The sequence below is a fragment of the Caretta caretta genome, chromosome 7 (genome assembly GCF_965140235.1).
Source record: "Caretta caretta isolate rCarCar2 chromosome 7, rCarCar1.hap1, whole genome shotgun sequence".
In the NCBI taxonomy this organism is placed as follows: domain Eukaryota; kingdom Metazoa; phylum Chordata; order Testudines; family Cheloniidae; genus Caretta; species Caretta caretta.
The window spans coordinates 74,541,448-74,566,575 of NC_134212.1; the positions used below are offsets into that span (position 1 = coordinate 74,541,448).

General features: G+C 38.8%; 1 protein-coding gene across 9 annotated transcripts in view; it reads left to right on the forward strand.

Annotated features, from left to right (window-relative positions):
- Positions 1-25,128, forward strand: part of GRID1 (glutamate ionotropic receptor delta type subunit 1) — an 828,929-nt gene that overhangs the window by 665,637 nt on the left and 138,164 nt on the right. For all 9 annotated transcript variants that reach the window (XM_048856782.2, XM_048856783.2, XM_048856778.2 and 6 more), the window contains 3 exons: positions 516-689; positions 14,120-14,281; positions 15,343-15,462. In XM_048856782.2, coding sequence (XP_048712739.2) covers positions 516-689; positions 14,120-14,281; positions 15,343-15,462 — 456 coding nt within the window. The remainder of the gene's footprint in view (positions 1-515; positions 690-14,119; positions 14,282-15,342; positions 15,463-25,128) is intronic.

The window sequence follows — 25,128 nt, forward strand, 5'->3', positions numbered from 1 at the left end:
GAGATTTTGGTCGGGCCAGGATTAGTGTAAGAACAGCCTTTCATATGTTGTTTTGCCACTTATGCTTTTGGACCCAAGCAGAATCAGGATGTGATGAGGCACAAAATGACACAGCTCTTAAAAAAGAAAAACCTAAAAATATTAACCAACTTACTTTCTGCTTGAATGCAGTTTACACTTCGGGTGAAAGCGCTTATTGGTCCTTGTTTAACCAAGCTATTTTAACCATCTCATTATTTTGCTATGATAAGCTAAGTAGCTAATGTATAAGAAAAGCTAAAATAGCTTGGGCATAAAAGTTGCTTATAATGCTGAGTTCTAGTCTGTTTTAAATGGTGCATATAAAACATTCCTATTAACATACACAAAATTGGATCATTTGTCCTGGACTGAATCTATTAAAAACATTCAGGGTCATACTCCATTTAGAATATTTGATCAAATAATGGCAGGAATACAAGAAATATGTGTGTTGTTTTTTGTTTTGTTTAAAAGAACTGTGTTTCTCTTCACAGGAAATCAGTGATAATGAAATATTAGAACTGGTACACAGTGCTCTCGGGAGGATGACAGTTATCCGGCAAATCTTCCCTCTGTCAAGAGACAACAATCAGAGATGCATGAGAAATAATCATAGAATATCTTCACTGCTCTGTGATCCACAAGAAGGCTATCTGCAGATGCTGCAGGTCAGTAAAGTGTTGGTGCGTGCAAGGGTCCTTAAGAACATGACATGAGATAGTTGTGTGTGATTGTGAAGTTTCACAGGAACCAAAGGAAGGAAGAAGTCAAATGAATACTTTAAATCTCAGCATGCTGAATCTGAGTGGCATAGTTCGTGACTATCCTTAATTATCTAATTCCTTTCCTTTCCTGGGACTGGGTGCTTTAGATCTGACATTGTCTGCATAAAGTATTAGCAGGCAGTTACAGTGACTCTTAGTTGATTTGGGGCATTTCATCCCATCAGGGATCTAGTTCTCTCTCTCCCCCCACACCCCTGCACCCCCGTGTGTAGATATATAGATGATATAGTATCACGTTTTGTTGTTATGCAATTCCAATTTTGCCTAACTACTGCATTTATGCCTATTAGCCATTTCATGTGAAAGGATTAATTTATGAGTTAAGTTATGTATTGGGATATAGAGCCTTTTACTTCCAAGTGTCTGATGCTATATCTGTTCTATATCAGCAGCCGTGACTGGATGTCACTAACATCTGATGGCTATTTGGCCTACGAGAAATGCACTACTGCTATTAGTAACAGTCTGTAACAGTCTAGGCTATTGAAACCAACATCTCAAGCCCTGTTTGAAGATATCTTTTATTAGCAAGACATCCATTCCAGGTGCCAAGATTCCTCAAAATAAGGTGCAACATCAATTAGTGAATTAAGTGAAAGTAAAAAGTGAATAGAGAATATTTGATGAACTATATGATGAAGATCCTAAATCACTGAGGCACTTTTAAAAATTGCATCCATAGTACTCATGAAAGATGCTGGATAGAACTGAAAACCTTTATTTATTCACAAGATAGGTGAAGCAAAGGCAGTTGCAGAACAAGGAGTTTCCTACGCTACCCAGCCAATGTGCTAGAACACTGACTTGATGGGGCGGGGCAGGAGAATATCAGTGTAATTGAAAGGGTAGTTCCTAGTCCATGTTCATTCAGAACCTGATCCAAAGCCTCATGAAGTAAATGGGATTATCCTTGGTCAAGTTAATACTATCCACCCAATGAGGGTACCAGCTGTAACAAGTGTCACTGATAGCAGATATTGGCCCTGTGTGGGTAATGTACTTTTTGCAACTCCAGGCACTGTATATTTGAATACTGTGCATCATATAGTCAGATACTATATAGAAATAGAGCTGCATTATAGTGATGTAATTGGCAAGTAGATTCAGACAGTATGATTTTAAAGTAAAGATTTATTACTTCAGTAAATCGTTTTGAAGCCTGAGAACTAGGCTTTCTGTTCACTTTTACTGAATCAGTATTCCTTTTTAATTAAAAGGACCCTGTCAAGATATTTCATAATTTTCTCAAATTCAATATTTACTCGTTTTAATCACCTGAAATTTTGCAATTTTTCAGAGCTGCTTCTATTGTTAAGGCACCCTGATTTCTTACTGAAGGTCAGGTCTCAAGTGCTGGATTGCTGTCAGGTTTTATTGTTTTATAAGAAAAAACAATATTATTTTTATTTAAATAAAATATAAAAAGGCAGGCCATAACAAATTAGATGGATTTTATAAGCAGATACTGGTAATGAACGGTTGGTGAGATTTTGCGCTATATCCTGGAAAACTTGAAAGTGTCCCTTTCAAATCAAATTAAATCTTTATCAAAGTTCATTACTGTGAAAGAGTTTGAGAGGTGTCTCTTCCACAAACATTAACAACCCCTTATATTGTCTTACTGCTCCAAGAAGACTTGTATAACTACCAAAGCATAGAAATGAGAAGTTTTGTTCTGTGTTAGTGACCTCCAAGATGGATAAATCCAGGTTGCCTGGAGTCAGAACACAGGCCGCTTACTTCAGGGAATCTGAGTATATTCTGGGTTGTTGAGAAAATAATTTGCATTGCACCAGCAGATGACTTAATTGGGGAACAATTTTACATCATGGCAGGATTTTGAATATTATTGCCCATCTGCTTATGCACAAATCCATTTCAGAGACTAGTCTGAAGGACTCCTCTGACAGACTTCTTCTGAGTTATCATGTGTCAAGACAGTAATATGTTTGCTAGCGTGCATAACCTAGTTCCATAATTCTAAACTGTATTGACAATAAAGCTACAGGTTTCTGCTAAGTAGTCTCCTGACTCCTTGAAGAATTGGTCTCTCAGGGGTGAAAACAGCTACAGTACTCAGCATTTCTAGAGATGAGCAATCTGTGAGCGCACAGGATGCTCAGAAATCCAGTTATAGATTTTAGATAGTAAATTAGCCCAGTGTGGTCCTTGGTAACATACAAGATGTTTCTGAGATCTTATCTGCATGCAGAGCAAGCTACTTTTGTATAAATCACCCAAATTAATCACTTGAGGGATGATCATCTTTAAGGAGGGAGAAAGCCTGGCCACTAATTAGAGGGGTGGGGGGTTATTCACTGAAAAATGCAGTTTTTGTCAACCCAAAACTATTTGTGAATTTGACACAAATTCGCTCAATAGTTTCAGCCCAAAATTCTTTTCAGGACTTAAGTGCCATTCACAAAATGGGGGTTAGGGGGAGGGAGGCAGCGAAGGAGGAGGTGATGGTGGAACAAAGCGGAACAACTTCAACAGTGGAAATTGAGAAAGACCAACATCAGAATATCCCATAGTGCAGTGGTTAGCGCACGCTACTGCAGCATGGGAGATGCAATTTCAAATCCCTGCTCCCTGTCAGGCAAAGTGGGAAATTGAATCTGGATCTCCCACATCCCCAGGTGAGTGCCCTTAAACACTGGGCTACAGGGTTATAATGTGAGCATCACCGCCTCTTCTTCCTCCTGATGTTTTATGAATCTAGCCCTTCATTTCCTTTGCTTTCATTTGAAAAAGTGCTCCAAAATGATACATTTTGTTCAACCTGAAATAAAATTTTGTCAGCTTCTTTGATGAATTTTTGGGGGGCATTTTCAATTGTGGTTTGGGTTTTTTTCTTTTCAGTTTTTGGAACTGATAGCAAACCGAAAAATCAATTATTTACTTTGTCCTACCTCATTTTGGTGAAAACAGGGAAAATGCAAAGGCATGTCTCACATTTAAAAGGGAAATCATCTGAGGGATGATAGTCTCTTCCATTAACAAAAATTTCCAAGGAAGTATTATCCTGCCTTCCATCGTGTGTCATACCCCACCTGAGAAAGCATCCTTGCAAATGAAACAGTAATTAAATCTCCATGCCCATTCAATCTTACGTCCTCTGCTCAAAAGATCAATAGGGGAGCCAAGTGTTGTGGTATTTCTTGTGCTGTGGACAGTTAGCTACTAGGAAGTTAACTCAGAAACCACCAGGGTATTTTTTTCTTCATGACCACTGAAGAGTTTCCAAAGAGTAAATTGTGAGATCAGGATGAAATGCTCTGTGCCCCATTATTGATCCCTCAAACCATCCAATCCCTGTATATTTTACAATTATACAGATTTTGATCATGGAATTTTTTATCCAGGTTTAGCTTACTTATTATATAGCTCCAGATCTATCAGGTACTTTGAAGAAATACCCATCAGAGCACATCTTGTGGAGATGCATCTAGTAATTATTTCATAAATGTGAATTACACATTGTTAATGGTCCCTTAATTTCAAGTATTCTACATTTTCTATTTTCTTTTTTGGGTAGGAAATAGATTTAGTATCTTGTATTACACCAGACCCACTTGAATTATTTTGTATTACAAAACATTCCCTGTCATGGTTTGTTACCAGCCATGGCTGGTTCTTTATTTTCTTTTAATGACTTTGTAAAAGGAAACTAATATCTGCCAGCTTCTAAATTTATTTGGGAGAATATAACATTTAAAACAACCTAATAAAGAAAAAAACATTTAGGTCATGGATTATTAACTTTGTCTTGGCTAAATTAATGAAAATCCTTTTGGAGCAACTCAGTTCTTAGTATTTTTAGTACCACTTCCTAGGAAGTTGTTTTTTAGGGGGTGATCATCCTGGCTTGGAGTCTGATGAGCCTTGAAAGATCAGACCATTCTGCAAACTCATGCATAGCTAATTTTTCAGAACCTTTTGTGGAAGTCCTGTTTTACTCTGTCCTTGGCAACATGCTCTTATTCCTAGCTAAGAAAGCATTACTTTAATAAACTCCACTGTATTTCTGTTTAGAATGGAGAAAGTCCTTTCTAAAATTGCCAGTCTTGGAGGCTTCAATTTGACATTAGAGGGAGGACAGCATTAGTCTGTGTCCAACTCTTCAGAAATTGTTTTCTGTCTATATGCATTTTCTCATTCTTATTTCTTGGTGACCTGTGTTAACACTGGCAGCCAGCATCCTGTACTCCTTTTAAGCATCAGCCATATCTAGCCTGTCTGTCTTCTTTGTCTCTGACTCTCATCTGGAGTTTGGAAAGATAATACTAAACCACCTTTGTGAAGTGCTTGGATATTTATGAATGAAAAGTGGTATTTATGTGCTAAGTATTCTTGTTAATCTAACGTATTCCTAATATATCCACCTCCCTGGTACTTCTGTGCAACAAGACTGCCACTGTTACACAGCTTGAACTATATGACATATTGTTTTAGACTCTTGAGTTTGGAAATACTTTAATTGTCTAGTTCCTCCTCCCAACCTCTTCCCTTTGCTTTACATGAGGTTTGAAAATGTCTCTTTGTCCTTGATTTGTGATTCAGATAATTTTCTTTGTCATGATTCCATTTTTATTTTATTTGTTGTTGATCACATTTATTATTTATACAGCTGATAACTTAGTTCACCCTTTCTGAGGCCTTGTTTGGATTCAAGCATGTTATAAAGGCCTGGGGCATCTAACGTTTATTTGACTCTAAATATGCAGCAAGATTAAAACTAATGGGACTCCATACAGCAATGGAAGAATAGTGCAGTTATTCCTCAGTGTCATCAGAGTCCCACTTCTTTACTTTAGCAATGTTCCAGACGTTGTTTGGATGTTTTTGGAGAGGGTAGGTCAGAAGGCAGAGGAGGGCAGGTTCTTCAAACAACTGCTTGCCTCTCCATATGTAAGTGTAACTTTGTCCTTCACAGACTTGACCGTTGAACATGTTACCAGGCATCAGTTAATGGGGCTGCTCCTTCAGCGTCCATCTTTCCTTACACATTGTATTCTTTTTAGGAGTTACTGAGGGAACTGCTGTAATTGGACCTTTCAGGCAGACTGGTTTAACCTGTGAAACATAATTGACAGTGTCCCATTTGCTCTCAAAGGGCCCAATCCTGCAAGCATCCATATGAGTCACTTCACTCAGCAGAGGAGTCCCATTGTTGTCAGTTGAGCTATTCATCACATTATTAAGCACTACAGCTGATAGTAAATGTTTGCAGAATTAAAGCATTAATTCACCGTACCAGAGGCCTCTATGAAAATGTACCTTAAGTTACAAACACACATGTCACGTCTTCTCACAAAGACTTTATGTAGAGGCTTTGGGCCAGACCCTCGGCCCAGTGAGACTACTTTGCAGCACTTGGAGGATGAAAAGCAGTCTCAAATTGGCCTCTGTGGCCAGCTTGGGATTCCTTCAGTAGCTTTACTTTCCTCCTATCACAGCTAGCAGCTTAACTAGGGGCATGTTAGGGGACAAGGGGCATGACTGGAATGCACTGCACTCCAGCAGTGCCCCAGATGCCACAGTGGCCCATTGTGGGATTTTGCTGGCAGCTGTGAGTTACAGCAGCCTGGAAGCTGGATGCTGAAGATCAGAGGAACTCAAGGGTAATGCAAAGCCATCATTGCCCCTCCACTCGGTCCAGCTTATCTGGACCAAAAGAGGCCATGGACCTTTGTCACAATTTTTAATATTTTTGTTTTACTTTTGTCAAGGTTCCTCCCCCACTCTGAACGCTAGGGTACAGATGTGGGGACCTGCATGAAAAACCTCCTAAGCTTATCTTTACCAGCTTAGGTTAAAACTTCCCCAAGGTACAAAATATTCCACCCTTTGTCCTTGGATTGGCCGCTACCACCACCAAACAAATACTGGTTACTGGGGAAGAGCTGTTTGGAAACGTCTTTCCCCCCAAAATACTTTCCAAAACCTTGCACCCCACTTCCTGGACAAGGTTTGGTAAAAAGCCTCACCAGTTTGCCTAGGTGACTACAGACCCAGACCCTCGGATCTTAAGAACAATGAACAATCCTCCCAACACTTGCACCCCCCCTTTCCTGGGAAATGTTGGATAAAAAGCCTCACCAATTTGCATAGGTGACCACAGACCCAAACCCTTGGATCTGAGAACAATGAAAAAAGCATTCAGTTTTTTACAAGAAGACTTTTAATAGAAATAGAAGTAAATAGAAGTAAAGAAATCCCCTCTGTAAAATCAGGATGGTAGATACCTTACAGGGTAATTAGATTCAAAACACAGAGAATCCCTCTAGGCAAAACCTTAAGTTACAAAAAAGATACACAGACAGAAATAGTTATTCTATTCAGCACAATTCTTTTCTCAGCCATTTAAAGAAATCATAATCTAACACATACCTAGCTAGATTACTTACTAAAAGTTCTAAGACTCCATTCCTGGTCTATCCCTGGCAAAGACAGCATATAGACAGACAGAGACCCTTTGTTTCTCTCCCTCCTCCCAGCTTTTGAAAATATCTTGTCTCTTCATTGGTCATTTTGGTCAGGTGCCAGCGAGGTTACCTTTAGCTTCTTAACCCTTTACAGGTGAGAGGAGTTTTCCCCTGGCCAGGAGGGATTTCAAAGGTGTTTACCCTTCCCTTTATATTTATGACAACTTTGTTTTTTGTTTAGTACTTCATTAAAAGACTGAGAGCACTTGCTAGTAGCAAACATAATGCAGGCCGATGCCACCACACAAGCACTTCCTGTCAACACAATTCAAATCTAAACTATAGCTCATGTTTATATACAACACAATGTAAAACACCAATGTTTTCCCCCTCCTCTGCTCTGCTATTTCAGTATTATTTTTCCTCTCCTCTCCTCCCTTCAGCTCTATCAGTACACTTTAGTTCTGATTTCCAAACATCCTCTGCTAGATTGAGTCCTTCTCTGATCAGTGTGTGTGTTAATCATGCCAATTTTTTGAAACATTTAGTGACACATAGGGTAGTCCCCTAGGGATGAGATTTACATGTAAAATGTAGTTTAATTTGTGCCCCTGTGGCTACTGTTCAACTTTTCTTACAGACAGATGCAAAAGAAATAACTATACATGGTTGAAGGACACTTGATATTAGACAGATATAAACCATAAGGAGGGAGAAGAATTCTTTCAGAGTTATAGCTCAGTGTAAAGTGAAGAAATGAATATAGAATCTGTATATCAGTAAAAATGTCCTGACCGTGAGATCTATTAAATTGTGGAATCATTTCCCAAAGGAATTGCTGAAAGCACCATCATTTGTGATGTGTAAAACTTGAATGGCCAAAAATCTAGATAACAGTGTAAAAAAAAAATCCTACTGTCAAGGGGGGATTGACTAGTTACCCTAATAAGGGTCTGTTTGCTATGGTTCTATGATACTTTTATGTATTCTTTCATTTAACTCATAATAAATAGCTGTTTGAAACTGACATTTGAGTCTTTAATGGAAGTTTGTTTTCTTACACGACATGCAACTGCCGCTATTATTTTATTGTAGGCTTTCTCATGAGTGTCAGGCTGCTGGCTGTGATTTTGTTCTCCAAGAGCAATAAAGCATTTATTTAAAACACATGCACGCGCAACATATCACGTGGGCTTTGCAAACTGATCTGAGAAAATAAAATAGGTAGGTCAGATTGTCAGCTTCCCAACCTTGACAGCATCCCTCTAAGCATACTACTGTACAGTAAGTAAACCATCAGTCATCACCTCTCCTCTTTTCAAAGAGCACAGATAGAGGCTGCCTTGCTTTAGAGTCACACCATGCAACATCACTTTTGGCACAACCTGGGCTTCGGGGATAGAAACACAACTTCAGAGCATACTGGTGTGCACCAAAACAACTGTATTACTCATTAGGCAATGCATGTTTCTGTCACTGGCACGGTTCTGTGTGTTCCAGTTTGCCATCCATCTCTGTCTGTCTCCATCTTTGGAGCTGACTGCTGGGACACTCCCAGGGTGAATTTGGCAGCTGCAGGACTCTGATGCCCAACTTGGGAATGAATTTTTGAAGCAGTGGCATGTGGGTGTCAGCTTGTCTTCCAGTTGGTTTCTCCATTGGCCTCTTCTCTGGCTGGACTTCTGGCTTTGCTGGCAGCTCTGAACCGGCCCATGGGTCTGAATCAGGGTCAGTCTTCTGCTGTGCAACATTGTATTTCTGGGTGGCAAGTTCCGTTTGATTAATGCTTGGAAGGAAAGTAAAAGTGATTCCCATTATAGAACTTTAAAAATAAGGTCTGGTAGTAAATCTGGATGAATCTTAGTCTCTCTGTAAAAAGGATGTTTTACCTTTAATGCATTATGGAAATATCCTGTTCTGATTCCATATTTCTGCTTTTTGCCTATTTGTATATAAAGTCTGTTACTTGGTACAAGAGAAGGGTTCCCTGTGTATTCCACCTGAAGCTAAACAGAAGCTTCTGTTCATGTGGACAAACAAGTTTTAAAAGAAGCAAGATCCCAAATGACTTACAGAATGTATATGTGTATGCGGACTTAAAAAAATTTCAGGTGTAAAATGTACATTTCAAAACACAATATTTAGATAAGCTTTCATTCATCAACTGGTAAGTCCTTAGTTCAGAATTTCATGCTTTCCAACTAACAGTTCATGGCATTATTGCTCTCAGATTCCACACCAATGGGTGTGGTATAGATAATGTAGATAGACCCCCAAAATGCATTTCATTAAGTCTTTGGATTTTGTTAGGCATTGGTATCCTCAATTCATGCAGATCTTAGCAGGTAAGTGAAAGAGGAACTAAAATTTGATTCCCCCCTGCCGGGGTAAGAAAAGTGAAACACTTTTTTTGTTTTCCTCTGGAAATTTTCCTTATATGAAAGGGAGTTTCTGCAGACAGAAGAATGCCCTACCCCCCGTCCTGAATACATAAAAAGGAAAAATTAGCAGTGTTGCAGAGCTCAGAAAGCCCAAAGGAAACAAGTCTATCACCTTGTTTTCATCTCAGTGTTATTTTTCTTCCAATCCTGCATGCTACTCTAATGCTAATTTCTTAATTTCCTATTTCCTCATGCCTAAGGCTGCAAGAGTAGAGCCATGGGGTCTTACTGATTGTTCAGGTAGCTACATGAATTGCCTTTTATGGTACATTTCTGTATCCAGTGGGTTTTTAGTTAGCTGCAAATTGAAATTTGTGTGAACACTTGAGGTAACAAGTGTAAACAAGCTTGGTCTGATGGCCTGTCTTCCTCTTCACAGCATCATCTTCCTGGAGTTTGCATCAAACTTGTGATGTTGCAGATACAATCTATCACATTTGTAGGGGATGGTAGGAAAATCATTTTGCTTCTAAGATACAGTGGCTGATGGTGCCATTGAAGGGGATTTAAATGGCAGTAATATGAAATTACAAATGCCTTGCTTAGATGCAGCAGAAGAGGCCTGTGGGATTCTTGCTTCATGAAAAGGACTGTGATAAAGAAAACAATGGAAATTATACGAGGGAATGTGGATAGGTGAGCGCAGACCTGGAATTCTCTTTTGAGATCCCTTTTTCCATAGGAAAGTACCTATTTAGATATGACTTCAGGCTGAAAAGTGTATATGATTTGGAAAAGAGGATATAAAGGTTCTCAGTCTTCTGCATAAAAGCAGCATAAAAAAGAACAGGATAAGAATTTATTTGTGATATGCAGTAACGGAAAACAATGTGTGCTTCTGGAAACGTTGTTAGGCAACGTATACAGAACACAGGAACTTTTTTTCCATAAAACAATCAGATTTTGGAATTGTTTACATTTTACAGCTCACTGGAAGTAATAACAGAACAAACCATATTAAGATTCCAGAAAGCTACCCAGAATAGATATATATAGGATTAGATGTGCACTATAAAAAATTCTGGCTAATACATCACCAGTGATAAAATTTCTGCAACTTTGTTAAAAATGTTGTTGACAGTGAGAATAAGAATAGACTTCAGCTTCCTGTTCCACAGCTATATGGGCTCTGCAATGCTAATAGAAGTAAAATGTAATATTATAAAATATATGTTTTTGTCACTTAAGTAAGCACGTACGAGTGTGACTAAATGGAAGGAGTGGATCTGCTGGTAGAAGGCGCCATATTTACATAGTAACATTTCAGAGTAGACTTGCTCTGTAAGAGAAACGGAGGACCAGCTTTCCAGTGGTTCCTTTTAAAGGACAAGACATTCATGATGATAATCTTTCCATTTCATGCTATAACAGTTCTTCAGTATTAACAAAGATCCTCAGAGTAGTGACCGAAAGAAATGGACAGCGTACCATCACCTTCACTTTTGTGGATACTTCTTTTACTGACAGCTACCTCAATTGCTTCAAAGTAGGAATGAAGCATAGCACTGTGACATCAATCTGCCTTGACAACGTGGTTATGGTTCTGTTGGTCAAACTAAAAAGGACGGACTAGCTTGGTAACCAAGTAATCAGTGTTCTGCACTTCAATGTGGGAGATCTGGGTTTGATTCCAGGTCGCGCAGTCTGGACTAGCCAGAGTTGGGAGTCCTACAGAGATGGTATGCTTAGCTCCTGGGCAGAAAGGGATACTGGTAGCACTCAGGACTTGTCTTCACGTACAGTGCTACACCTTTAATGCTTTAGTGAAGACGCTACTATGCCAATGGAAGAGCTTCTCTTGTCCGTGTAATTAATCCACCTCCACGAGAGGCAGTAGCTCTGTTGACTGGAGAAGCTCTCCCATCGACATAGCACTACCTGCACCAGGGGTTATGTCAGTATAACTATGTTGCTCCAGGGTGTAGATTTTTCACACCTCTGAGTGACATATTTATACTGACATAAGTCTGTAGTGTAGACATGGCTTTAGTAATAATTGCTAATTTAAACGTAGCATTGTCAGACTCCAAATAAGTCTTGGCCGTAGAGATTAGGGGTGTGCATGGGACATGGGAGATATGAAATTACACATCAGTAATTATTATTGTTTGTTTGTCTTTTGGTAGCCCTCAGAAGATAGGGCCCTGTTGTGCTGGCCACCATACAAACATATAACCAAGAGATGGTCCCAGAAGAGCTTACAATTCAAGGGTATGATCAAATACAACAGCTGGATAGATGGGAAGGGTGAGGATGGGAGAGGAGCACATGTGCTGGCCGCCCTTCCCGCAGCCCCCATTGGCCTGGAGCGGTGAACCGCTGCCAGTGGGAGCCGCGATCGGCCAAACCTGTAGACGCGGCAGGTAAACAAACTGGCCCGGCCCGCCAGGGGCTTTCCCTGAACAAGCAGAGCCCCTAGTTTGAGAACCGCTGATCTACAGTATAAGGAGATACACAGCTGAGCAGAAGCAGCAGATACTTAACCAAACCAGGGGCATAGTCACTGGGACCATTCTCATTAACTCTTTAAACACTTGCTATTGAAAAAAAAGAGAAGAAATCTGGCAAGGGGCTATTTTTTGTAAGCTATTTCAAGGAGCATGATAATCAGACAGTAGTAGAAGGGTAAAATAATGAACATGAAGGATGTGTAGCTATTGGGGAAGGGAAAGATTTTATTTAGTGATAATGTAAAATGGAAGAGCTTTTTACCTAAGAAAGTATCTCTCACGCACTGTATGTTTTCAACATTAAAATCCCTTTTCATAATTAATCAGCCCTACTCTTCACTCTATAAATGGACATCCCTCTTTTTGCATTTTTCTTTTCTGTACCACCTAAAAGATGTCTTTTTTAAAATGTATGCATAGGTCTTTTTGGTAGTGTATAGCTGTGTGCCTGTTTAATTCACATTTGATTTAGTCCTGGATTTTGTAGAAATATTAGTTCATTATGAAAATACCAAGTTGTCTGCAGTGATACGATATGTTAAGTAAATATACGGCTAATTAAGATGAACATTTATATAGAGATATTTACTTCATGGGAATTACAGAAGGCAATAACCTCTATTGGCATATCACTTTTTAGGGAGTGTCTGCTTATATTTTTAAATTATCATTTTAAATGATTTTGTTTACTGTTATTCTGGCTATGGCCAAATAGGAAGGTTTTCAGCTCTCTCCAAGCTGATCTGATTCTGGATTGTTTCATCTCCTCTGGGGCCTCCTACATTAGGGAACCTGATCCATTTATTGCTTTGAAGATCATAGAATTGTAGGACTCAAAGGGAACTCAGAAGGTCTTCTACTTCAGTCTCTTGCACTCAAGGCAGGGCTAAGTGTTACCTAGACCATCCCTGGCAGATTAAGCCCTTACGCTGGCCTCAGAAGTCAATTGGGAGCCAGTAGGACTGGAGCACAGACTTGATGTGCTTATAGTGGCCTGAACTTTGGAGGAAGTGGGCAGCTGCATGGTGTGCATTTCACTGTTTCCATGTTTCAGATACAGTGAATTACAGAAATTAAATCTCGAGGTGATAAATGCATGGATCTTTGGCCAGGTCTTTGTCCAGCAGAAAGGGGTGCTATTTCTTAATGAGCTACAGGGGAAAGACACTTTTCATTACTGATGCTACTTGGTCATCCCAGCTCAATGAGGAATCAAAGAAGATCCGTAAGGCTTTGCATAATTTTGACAAATGGGGGCTGTATACTTTCAGTGGAAGACATGGCACAGCGTCTAGATATTTTTTCAACCTGTATCACTTCAGTCTTGCCTTGGTTGAGTTTGAGGCAGCTGCTGTATGTCTTGTAGTCATTATGACATCTTAGTAGTGGTAATGGTTATATCGGTGGAGAATGATGTATTCATTTGGCGGTTATCAGTGATTGGTAGTGGAACCGCTGTCATCTCACTGTCTCTTCAAATACTCTCATATAAAAAAGAAGGGATATTAAGGACCCTGCAGTACCCTGCAAGCTTCCTCTTCAGGAAAGAGGACCAGGAGCAGTTACCCATCACCACTCTGAGGGTTATGCTAGAGAGAAATGATTGGAGTCAGAGCAGCATTACTACATCTACTCCATTTGTGCCTGGTAGGTTTATTAGCAGTACCTTGTGCTCTACTGTGTAAAAAGTTGCAGAGAGAGTGAGGTAGAGTGAGCATAGAAGATGACAGGGTATTCCATTCACTCCTTAGTCTCCCTGTTAAGATGACTGGCAAGGTACCATTGAGTGACTATTTTACTGATGAAGCTGTAATAACTACCAGCCTAGTGTATTTGAACTGGTGCACTTGAAGTGAAAAGTTCCATATTCATGTTTACTAGTCCTCCTGTGTTTTATCATTTAAAGTGGTTTTTTTGTTGTTGTTGTTGTTTTTTTTTTTTTGAGGAGATCTTCAAGAGTACAATTTCTGTTTTACTCTTTTTATTGTTTGCAGGTCTCTAACCTCTATCTATATGACAGCGTGCTCATGTTGGCCAATGCCTTCCATAGAAAGCTGGAAGACAGGAAATGGCACAGCATGGCAAGTTTGAACTGCATGAGGAAATCCACCAAACCTTGGAATGGAGGTCGATCCATGTTGGAGACTATTAAGAAGGTAAGAGTGGACAAGGTTGGAAGCCAAATGTGCAATAAAATCTCCAAAAGAACCAAAGTACTCCGATTTTTTCTTTCAGAGGAACTTCTCAAAAATGATTTAACCTTGATTTTAAGTTGTTATTAATGAAACTGTGTGGTCATGAAGGTGTTTCCTCTTAAACTGGTGATGTCATGGCTATGTTTTATATAAGTCATGTAATGATGAATAGTCATATAGCTTTATGCATTCCACCAAATGGATGAAACCTTAAGTAGTTGTCAGAGTAGACCATGGATAAGATGTAAATTCCTTAGCAAAGCTGCTAACATGTTTGGCTTTTAGGAAACAAGAGGAAAAATGGTGCATTGTATAATCTAATATCTTGATTCGGATTTCAAACTACTGTAAATCTGGAGTAAATGCTGAGTCCAATTCATATGCACTCTTTCTCACTATGCCCTGGACACACCCCCCTTTCTGACAAAATGTTCATTGAAACCAATATGTATCAGTGAAACAGCATGTGTTGGTGAAATTTCATTTTGGTGAAAATGTTCCAACCAAGATTAATGACACCACTGTTTCATTGATAATTTAAAGCAAGGTTAAATATTTTTTTAGTTACGCCACTGTTAAACTGGCATGAGCTTTGTTCACTGAAGTTTTAATAACACTAAAAATACATTGTTTTCAGCCTGACTTAGTAGCTCTTTTTTTCTGAGCCTGAAAGTGGTGGCTTTGTGTTGTACACCGGAATCTAGACAAACTCAATCATGTTACAAGTGTTATAGTTTCAGATTCAGCTAAGGTTCTGTCTACTTTTCACTGGTGGCTCTCCTTGTGTAAGTTAAAGATCCCAAGGCATTTTTCAAAACGAGTAGTACATGTGTCTTGGCTAACAGTCTCTTTCTCAGGAAGGTCGTATATTTTGTCTAAGGCTATGTGTGAGCTATTGCAGAGCATATCAGGCCTGCACATTAATTTAATTGCAAGCATTTGCAAGGCATGTTAGGATACCTGGAGCATGAAAGGTGCTTTATAAAAATTGTATTCTAATATCTTTAACATTGTTTCCTTAGGGCCATATAACTGGGCTCACTGGCGTTATGGAATTTAGAGAAGACGGCTCCAACCCCTATGTCCAGTTTGAAATACTGGGCACCAGCTATAGTGAAACATTTGGCAAAGATGTGCGGAGGGTAAAGATTCAGTTTTTTCCCCCCCCCCTGAAAAAGAGAGAGATCCTGTTTATCTGGGGGAAAATGCTATCATTTTAGAAAGAATGGAAGAAGTTCTTTTGCTCACAGTACAAAAGTCACTTATTACAGAAATAATATATTATAATATTTCATATACTTAAACCTTGAAAGATAACACTTTTATGCCATCAGAAGGGAGGCCTGCAAATTGTTCTTAAATGTGCAGTATTCCTTAATATATTCTATAGTGATGCGGTGAGGATAATAGTGAAGACTTTCAGGTGAATTATAATATAATTGGCATTACTGAGACTTGTCCTAATCAGGAAACTAACTGGGATATTAAATTACCAGAACACATAAAGCCTTTTGAAAGTACAGTCTCTGTAAGAAGCTGGAAAACTGGAGTAGGTATAGTAATGTGAGAGGAGGATGTTATATTTGAAGACAGGAATGACATCAAAACTAGCTAGTGGAGCAGAGACCGTTTGGAATGAGATGGGAGATAGGACTGCTAAAAAATGAGCATTAATATATGCTGCCATAGGATGAGAAAGCTTAGTAGGAAATGTTCATACAGATGGAGGACTGTAAATTAAGGCTAGAACATGAATAGGAACAGTTGATTTGCATTGGCTTTGACTGAAACAGAAGCTGAAAAATGCCCACATAATAGGTATATATAGGGGTTTCTGTTAAAATATTGTTTTTAAATAATTCACATTACCATGGTATTTCTTATACTGTGCAGTGCAGAGCAGAGCTGGGAGATAAATTGATTTTTTTTTTCAGTTGGGACAGCAAACCAAAAAATCAGAAAAAAGATTTGGTTCAGTTCAAAAAATATTTGGAATTTGTCAGCAAACAAGGAAAGTCTGTTTCGGGCCAGCAAACTGACTGTGAGCATGTCCCCATTTATTACCTTTAGCTCAGTGGCTAAAACACATGCCTGGGAAGTGGAAATCCAAGTTTGAATCCCCACTCTGCAGTAAGGATTTGAACTCGGATCTCCTCTGTCCCAGATAAGTAGCCCAATCACCACACTATGGGTTATTTTGGGTGGGCTTCTCTCAATCTCTCCTGATGGAGTTCTTCCACCTTGCCAAAGAGAGGACTAAGGCCTGGTCTACACTGGGGGAGGGAGGTGGATTGATCTAAGATACGCAACTTCAGCTACGAGAATAGCATAGCTGAAGTCGACGTATCTTAGATCGACTTAGAATCACTTACTTTGCATCCTCGCAGCGCGGGATCAACAGCCGCCGCTCCCGTCGACTCCGCTTCCGCTTCTCGCCGTGGTGGAGTTCCGGAGTTGATGCCAGAGCGATCGGGGATTGATTTATCGCGTCTACACTAGACATGATAAATCGATCCCCGATAAATCGATCCGGCGGGTAGTGTAGAGGTGGCCTAAGAATGACTCTATAGCCTGATGAAATTAAGGCACTCGCCTGGGAGGTAGGAGATGTGGATTCAAATTCCTCTTCTGAATCAGGCAGATAGAACATTACAAGTTGATAAAGAGGACAGATGTATACACATGGTTTGCTGGCCTGGGAAAAGTTTTTTCCCCACCGCATTCAATTTGATTAAATTTCCAAATAGTTTCAGTCAACCAAAAACTGCACTTTTTGGTGAATAAACTTTTTGTCTGAAAAAGCAGAAGTGAGTAAAGAGACAGGATTTCATAGTGGCTCAAAGTTTACAACATTTTAGTTTTTTATTTGTCTTGTTTGTTTTTATTAATCCAAATTTCATCTCCCTGAATTTCTCTAACGGACAAATGAATAAAGGTACACATCTACAGTCTTACTTAAAAAATATTAATTGAAACAGAAATGGCCAGAAGTTGTCTGAAGTTTGTCAGGCTCAGCAGTAACATTTTGTGTTTATCCATCCAGATTTTCAAACATTCTCCTCTAATTTTGGATGCCCAATTTTTGAGATACCTTAAAGGAGTCTGATTTTCAGAAAGTCAATAGGGCTTTGCAGAGGGAGCTTATGTCCTGAAATGGTCATTAAAACAGAAAAAAAATCATTTCAATGTATAAGGCTGAAGGATTAGATATTAAACTTCCTACTTTGCTAGGAACTGTCTCTGAAGAATTTAGATTAGGGTATGAACCCTCTCTGTATTCAAGTGGGTAGGAAAAGGTTACTTTTCTGTCTACTTTACTGCATGTTCCACACTTGTTTTCCTTGAAAGAAGGAATCCTCTCCAAGTCCGCAGCTGTCTTCCTTTTGAAATCACTCCATGTCACTAATGGAAAATTAAGGTCACTTTGGGAGGCAAAAATGGCTGTTGAGCAGAGCACAAAACTGGGTTGGGAGACCTGGGTTCCATTACTGTCTCTGCTACAGATTTCTTCAGTGACATTGAGCAAGTCACTTAACTTTATGCTTCAGCTTCTCTCTCTGTAAAACTGGTATTACAATGCTTACCCCTCTTGAGAAATACTTTCAGATCTTTGGATGGAAATCACCATGTAAGTGTAAATGGTTATTTTTATTATTTACATCAGTTTCTGCCAGCATACATGCAAGAGTTCCTACAGTAAATTGGAGCAGAACAAACTGGCTTAACTTAGGTGAAATCCATGCACCCTTATAATGACCAGATAAGGTTATTCATAAATGATTCTAAGACAAGAAAGGAAATATTATCTGACTAATTGGATTGGGGAAAGATGATGATGTACAAATAGGATATAACAAGGCTTCATGTTTGATCTCCTGATTTGTTTATATGAAAGATTTCTAAGTTTATAATTGATATTAAAGTGAGAGGATCACGTAATAATTTGGGACAAAACAGTTAGACGGAGGAGTGCTTAAGTCTACTCAGACACCTTGATTGTTAATGAACAATGGTATCCAGTGCAAAGAATGTAAGAGGATATATTTCTGAAAGAGAGGAACTCTGTGGAGAGCTGCTTATTGCAACGTACTGCTTTGAGCTGGAAAAGATTCTGAAAACATGTATTTACCTTTTAGTTTAATGTGTGGAAATAGTAAAGAAAGAGTATCTGACTGGAAATCCTTTGGAAGAGGTGATATTTTTCACAGCATAAGTACTCTAGTATCTGCATGAGTCTGTTATTTTGATTCTTTCTCTTTTTCTTTTATTCTTATGTGACATCTCTGTTACTGGAGGTTTGCAACCAGGGTAGCCCATTCTGTATGATCTTCTGCTAATCTCTTTGTGGATGAATATTCCTTTTGATCCACCCAGGATACCACATTGTCCATCCAAGATCATCTTTTTCTACCTCATGTTTTTCTGCTATCAACTTTCCCTTCAAGTGCTCATAAACATGCATCACCCACTGAACTTGTTAAAATGTGCATTGCAAATCAAATCTTTCCTTTTGTAAGATCTCTGAGAAGTGTTTGCTGAGTTCCAATTATCAGTATCCTCCCCAAATTTTCATTGGCTACTTTGTCTATCCATACTATTTTCAGAATTCTTCTATAACACCATAAGTTGAAGAATTGCAGTTTCCTTATTATCGATTGTTGGACTGTCCATGTTTCACAGCAGTAATTTTAATGCAGACCAGATGTAAGCTTTTAACAATCAGAATTTAGCCTTCAAATTTATGTCCCTTCTCATCAGATTTTTATTCTTCCCGAATGTCTCTTTCATTCTTGCTATTCTGGTGCTGTCTTCGTTATCCAGTCTTCTATCTTCTGCAATAATGCTTCTTAAGTAGCAATAATTTCTCATTTACTGAATGGCTGTGTCATTCACTGGAATCTTGCATGTTTTCCCAGGAACCTTGCATACCACAATAGTTTTTGTCTTGTCCACATTTCACTTTAGACCATATTCTTTACCATATTCATATAAAATCTCCACTAACTTCATCAGACCTTCTTTTTAATCTGCATTGTGAATGTGATTCATCCATTTTCCTTTTATCTTAATACCTTCTTCTATTTCTTTGATTAATTTAATCAAACACTTGCTGTAAATGTTCAATAAAGTTGATGACATTATACAACTTTGTCTCACTCCTCTCTTGAACTCTATTAGATTTTCATATTCATCTCCTATTCCAGTTGAGGTCTAATCAGTGTGGAGTAGAGCGGAAGAATTACTTCTCGTGTCTTGCTTACAAAACTCCTGCTAATACATCCCAGAAGGATGTTGCTTTTTTTGCAGTAGTGTTACAGTGTTGACTCATATTTAGCTTGTGATCCACTGTGACCCCCCAGATTCCTTCTGCAGTACTTCCTGGGCAGCCATTTCCCATTTTGTATGTGTGCAACTGATTGTTTCTTCCTAAGTGGAGTCCTTTGCATTTGTCTGTACTGAATTTCATCTTATTTACTTCAGACCATTTCTCCAGTTTGTCCAGATCATTTTGAATTTTGATGCTATACTCCAAAGCACTTGCAACCCCTCCCAGCTTGATATCATCTGGAAACTTTAGAAGTGTACAGTAGAACCTCTAGTTATAAATACAGCGGGAATGAAGGTTGTTCATAACTCCAAAATGTAACTCTGAACAAAATGTTATGGTTGTTCTTTCAAAAGTGTGCATCTGAACATTGACGTAATACAGCTTTGAAACTTTACTATGTAGAAGGAAAATGCTGCTTTCCCTTTATTTTTTTAGTAGTTTACGTTTAATACAGTATTGTACTGTATTTGCTTTTTTTTCCTGGTCTGCTGCTGCCTGATTGTGTACTTCCGGTTCCAAATGAGGTGTGATTGACTGGTCAGTTTGTAACTCTCGTGTTCATAACTCTTAGGTTCTACTGTACTCTGCCATAAAAATGAACTATTTCAGGGAACATGGAGTGAAGGAATCTTCAGTTTTCTCCTTCCTCGCCCAGTGTCCACCCCATGCATATTTTTGTGGGGGTGGAGGGTATAAGCCTTTGTGACTTACTTGGCATGATATCTCTATTTGCCTCTAGATTTGCCAGACTGGAATGACAGGAAATGCTCTGTTTCTTTTTGCCAAAACAATAAATAAAAACTCCTCAGTTTAAAAATCTTATGAAGAAGTGGATGTTTTGACTGATACATATTTAATAACCATTCCCGCAAACCCTGTGTATAAGGCACTAGTACCTTAGCTTTAATACCATATTCAGTAAAGGTTCCCCTGCCTTAGATGGTAATCACTTGGGTCTTTCCTATTTCCTGTACATCCTAAACGAAGACTGAGAACGTGTGACATATTTCACTGGAAAAGAGGAGGCTGTGATGACCTCATGAATGCTTTTTAGACTTAAGGTTGAGATTTTCAACGGAGCCTCCCAACTCCACTGGACTTCAATGGGATTTAAGTGCCTAATTCCTTTATACTCATTTTAAAACCCCAGCCTGAAAGTGTTACCACTTCCAAAGGGAAATTGGCTTGATATGAGTTGAGAGAGGAAGGCAAATGCAATTTTAAGTTCAAAGATCATCATATAAAAAAAGTAAGAAATGGCCAAATCAATCAATCAAAAAGCGAAAATTACAGCCACTGAAGCAAGGTGCGTCTATGAGCAGAACCTCTGCTGATGAGTTTTTAAAGCAAAGGAAATGTGAGCGGGAGAGAAATGTGGAGGCAGAGAAAGGTGGTGAAATGCTATAAATTGGCATGCAGAATTCAGGTAGAGCCTAAGGAGCAGCCAGAGTGATTCTAGTAGCCATTTTCCTTCAAAGTGCTTCATGTGTTTTGATGTTTTCATTATAGCTGGCAACTGTACTTGTAGGAGAAATGTTCTCCCCACCCCCCACCTCCATTTTTTAAGGTATCTTTAAGGATGCCTGGTTTGAACTCAACACCAAAGTTAGCTGCTATTACACTCTGTTACTTGAATGTCACATGCTAACTTTCTTATTCTGAGCTCAGAGACACTCATTTACAAACCTTTTTTTTTCCCCGTTTAAAAATATTTTTTTCTTCTCTTTGCTTATTCAGCAGCAATATATGTATTTTTAACAGTCCTGTATTAAAACCAGTATTCTGTTCAGTTCCATTTGTGGCCTAATGAATAAAACAGCGGGCTGAGATTTCGGGCAGGTCTACACTTAAAATGCTACAGAGGCACCAGTGCTGCTGTGCAGTGCTCGGTAATGCTTTAGTGAAGATGCTACAATGAGCTTTTCCCATCAGCATAGTTAATCCACCACCGCTCACGGAGGTGGATTAACTATGTCCTCCCATCAATATAGTGCTGTCTGCACCGGAGGTTATGTCGATATATCTGCGTCACTCAGGGATGTGGATTTTTCACGTTCTTGAGTGATGGAGTTCTATTGATATAAATGTATAGTGTAGACCTGGCTTTGGGTTCTAATCCAGGCCCTGCCCCTGACCTGCTGTGTGACTTTGGGCAAGTCACTTCATCTCTCTGTGACTGACTTCTCCAAGCTGTAACATGGGGATAATGATACCGAGCTCCTTTGTTCAGTGCTTTGAGATCTCCTGATGAAAGAGCGAGGTGGTGGTGTTAATAATTTTAAGTATAAAGAACCGGATTACATCGCTAGGTCTAGGGGATTCTCCATGCAGAGTGTTCCCGTGGGTCATGCTGTACGGAAGTGTGTATTGCTCTCTCAGCATGGTCTGGTCTCCTTACCCTAGAGTAAGGATAGAGGCAGGATAGGGTTTGCTTTTCTCCCCATACTGCAAACTAAGCAGGAAATCTGGAATAGATCTAAATTATTTATTTTATTCATGAAAATCTCAACATGAGGGGAAGGGAAGGCATGCAAGGCGCTTACTATCTCTAATGCCTGTGCACGTGGGTGGATTCTATCCTATATAAAGAAAAGGAGTACTTGTGGCACCTTAGAGACTAACACATTTATTTGAGCATGAGCTTTCGTGAGCTACAGCTCACTTCATGCCGTTGAAGTGAGCTGTAGCTCACGAAAGCTCATGCTCAAATAAATTGGTTAGTCTCTAAGGTGCCACAAGTACTCCTTTTCTTTTTGCGGATACAGACTAACATGGCTGCTACTCTAAAATCTATCTTATATGTTTCCTTTTAATGCTCTAGTGTTCAGGGCAAAGAACAGGGAGCCTGGCCTCCAGGGTTGTAGTCCCAGAAAATCACTGATTCACTCTGTAGTCTCATTTATATTGTTGCTGTAGCCATGTTGGTCCCAGGGTATTAGAAAGACAAGGTCTGTAGGGTAATAGCTTTTATTACACCAACTTCTGTTGGTGAATGAGACAAGCTTTTGAATGTATACAATTTTCTTCTGTAGTCTTGGGCAATTAACCTATCTGTCCCTCTTTGTGCATGTATAAAAGGAGCATAATATCAATTAACTACCCTCACAGGGGTGTTATTAGGCTTAAGGCTTTGTAAAAGAGCAATTAGACTGTAGCAAGATGGGGTGTGACGCTACCTACCCGGCACTAGCCTGTCGTGATCTAACTATCTCTGTGTGTCCTGCTGACACATGTGAACTGTTCATTAACGCACTTTGAGTTAGTCCTGTTTCAAAGGGCACTAGATCAAAGCTCTGTAACAAATTTAACTCGCATCAGCAGGGTGCGAATGGACACTTAGCAGGATGGAGTCATACCCAAGCTTGCCACAGTCTAATTGTTCATGTGAACAAGCCCTTAATTAATGTTTGTAAAGAGCTTTGATATTATTATAATCATCATCATCCTTACCAGGAAAATGCTGTGTATGTACAAAGTGGTGTTATTATTTATGATATTTTATTACTTTTTTTAAAGCAAGCTGTGCAGTTATTTCCCAAGCTGGCTGGAATGCAGGCAGAGCTAATATTTTGCACATATACTGTATTTCACAAGAAACACTCTGTTCAGAACGATAACATTTACCACTGGGTATTCATTTATGTCATTCCAAGTCTTTTTCTGAAAACTTGATTTTCTTGAAATAGCATCTGCTTCATAAACCAGCCTTATTGTTTCCCTTTGCACTTTCAGGCAGATTGCAGAAGTCACTTTTGCTACTTCTGTGATTCGCTTGTTATTGACTGAAGACTTGCTGGTGAAGTCAGATAAAACACTTTATTTCAAACTGTTACTTTTGGAAGAAATATCACCATTCTTTCACCAATGGTTTGTACTCCCTCTTCGTTAGCAAATGGCCTGTATTGTTCAGGGGTCTGAGTTATTAGATGGCTGCATCCATAAGAATACAGCAAAGTCATCATACGGCTTCTAAAAGTAATATATTGCAGGGAATTATCTCAGGTAGTTACTACAATAATTGAATCAGTTTTACTCATATGAAAAATACCTAACCAAATTGCCTTGGTTTAGCTGTAAAACAGATGCCTATCTCCTATCTGAGCAGTTCATAAACATGCATTTGGGTTTAGTAATTCAGGTTAATCTATGTTACTACACTGTCTTTCAGATGAGATGTAAAACTGAGATTCTTCCTGGTTGTGGTCTTTAAAGATCCAATGGCACTTTTTCAGAGAAATAGGGGTAATAGACCAATGTCCTGGACAAAATACAATTCTTGTATATTTACATTTGGTTTAATTTTCCCTTATCCTCTTAAAAAAACTGAGTGTCATGGTAGACCAAATTGGAAAAAGATTTACTACTATTTATACCATACATTTAGAGACCCAAGCTCAATGGGAACTCTAGGATATTGCCCTGTGACAATAACAAGTATCCGTTACACTTTTAGCTATAATTTTCTCCAGAAGGCACCTAGATGTTATTCAGTATGTGACTTAGAAAATAAGAATTGGAAATTCTATAAAGTGCCTTATTTATGGAGAAAATTATGTCTTAAAATGTAGGAAGACATTTTAATAAAAAAGTTAATTACACTATTGAGTAAACTTCATAGCAATTGGTGTGCGTGTTTATCTTGATAAGAAGCAAGGTACTGGTTTGTTTGAATTTTGCAACTGAGTTTTTAAAAGTCAATATTTTCTTGTAATGTTCAATAAGTTTCTATAGCAAAATTTTATAACTCTAAATTCTAAAATAAGATTGTATAGCCAGGTATAGATAAGAGTGTCATCATTCATTGAAGTGGTTGTGTGTCCCAAACATATGGCAGTTATATTTTTATTCGAAATTCTTTATTTCTTTATATATTCTGGGACAAATTGTCTAAGGGTCCATACTAATTTATACACATATTTCTGCATAAACTATTGCTCATATATATAATGGTATATGCAGGTCTCAGTCTGTGCTGGTGGATCTGTTTATATGCCATCTGTATGTGTGAACACAGAGGCCATGTTTTCAAAATGCACTCCTCTTTTCGAGTCCTAAATGGATCAGCATATTTTCAATAATTAACTACTTTCCTGAGGCTTCTTCACTCCTGCACATATACAGCAGTGTCATTCTTTTGATGTTTGGAGTATCCATTGATCTCACAAATAGAATATCATGGTTGTAAATTCTACAAGAGTGCCGTCTCCAGCTTTTTTCTTTTATACATACGCAAAATCTTCGGGTGTTAAAAGGGATATTGCAATCAGCCTTGTTGTAAGTGTCTCACAACCTTAACTATGGACTTTCTACTAAAGCGCCATAATTTACTGAAGACCCTACAGAATGGAGGGTGGTGTGAGGGTGAGGAATTAATTCCAGTAGCTCAGCACTTATAAAGAACTCTGCAATAATAAACTGATGTGCGCCCACCATGGAGGAAAATAATTTCTGTGGGGAAACAGATTTCAGTTTCCAGATG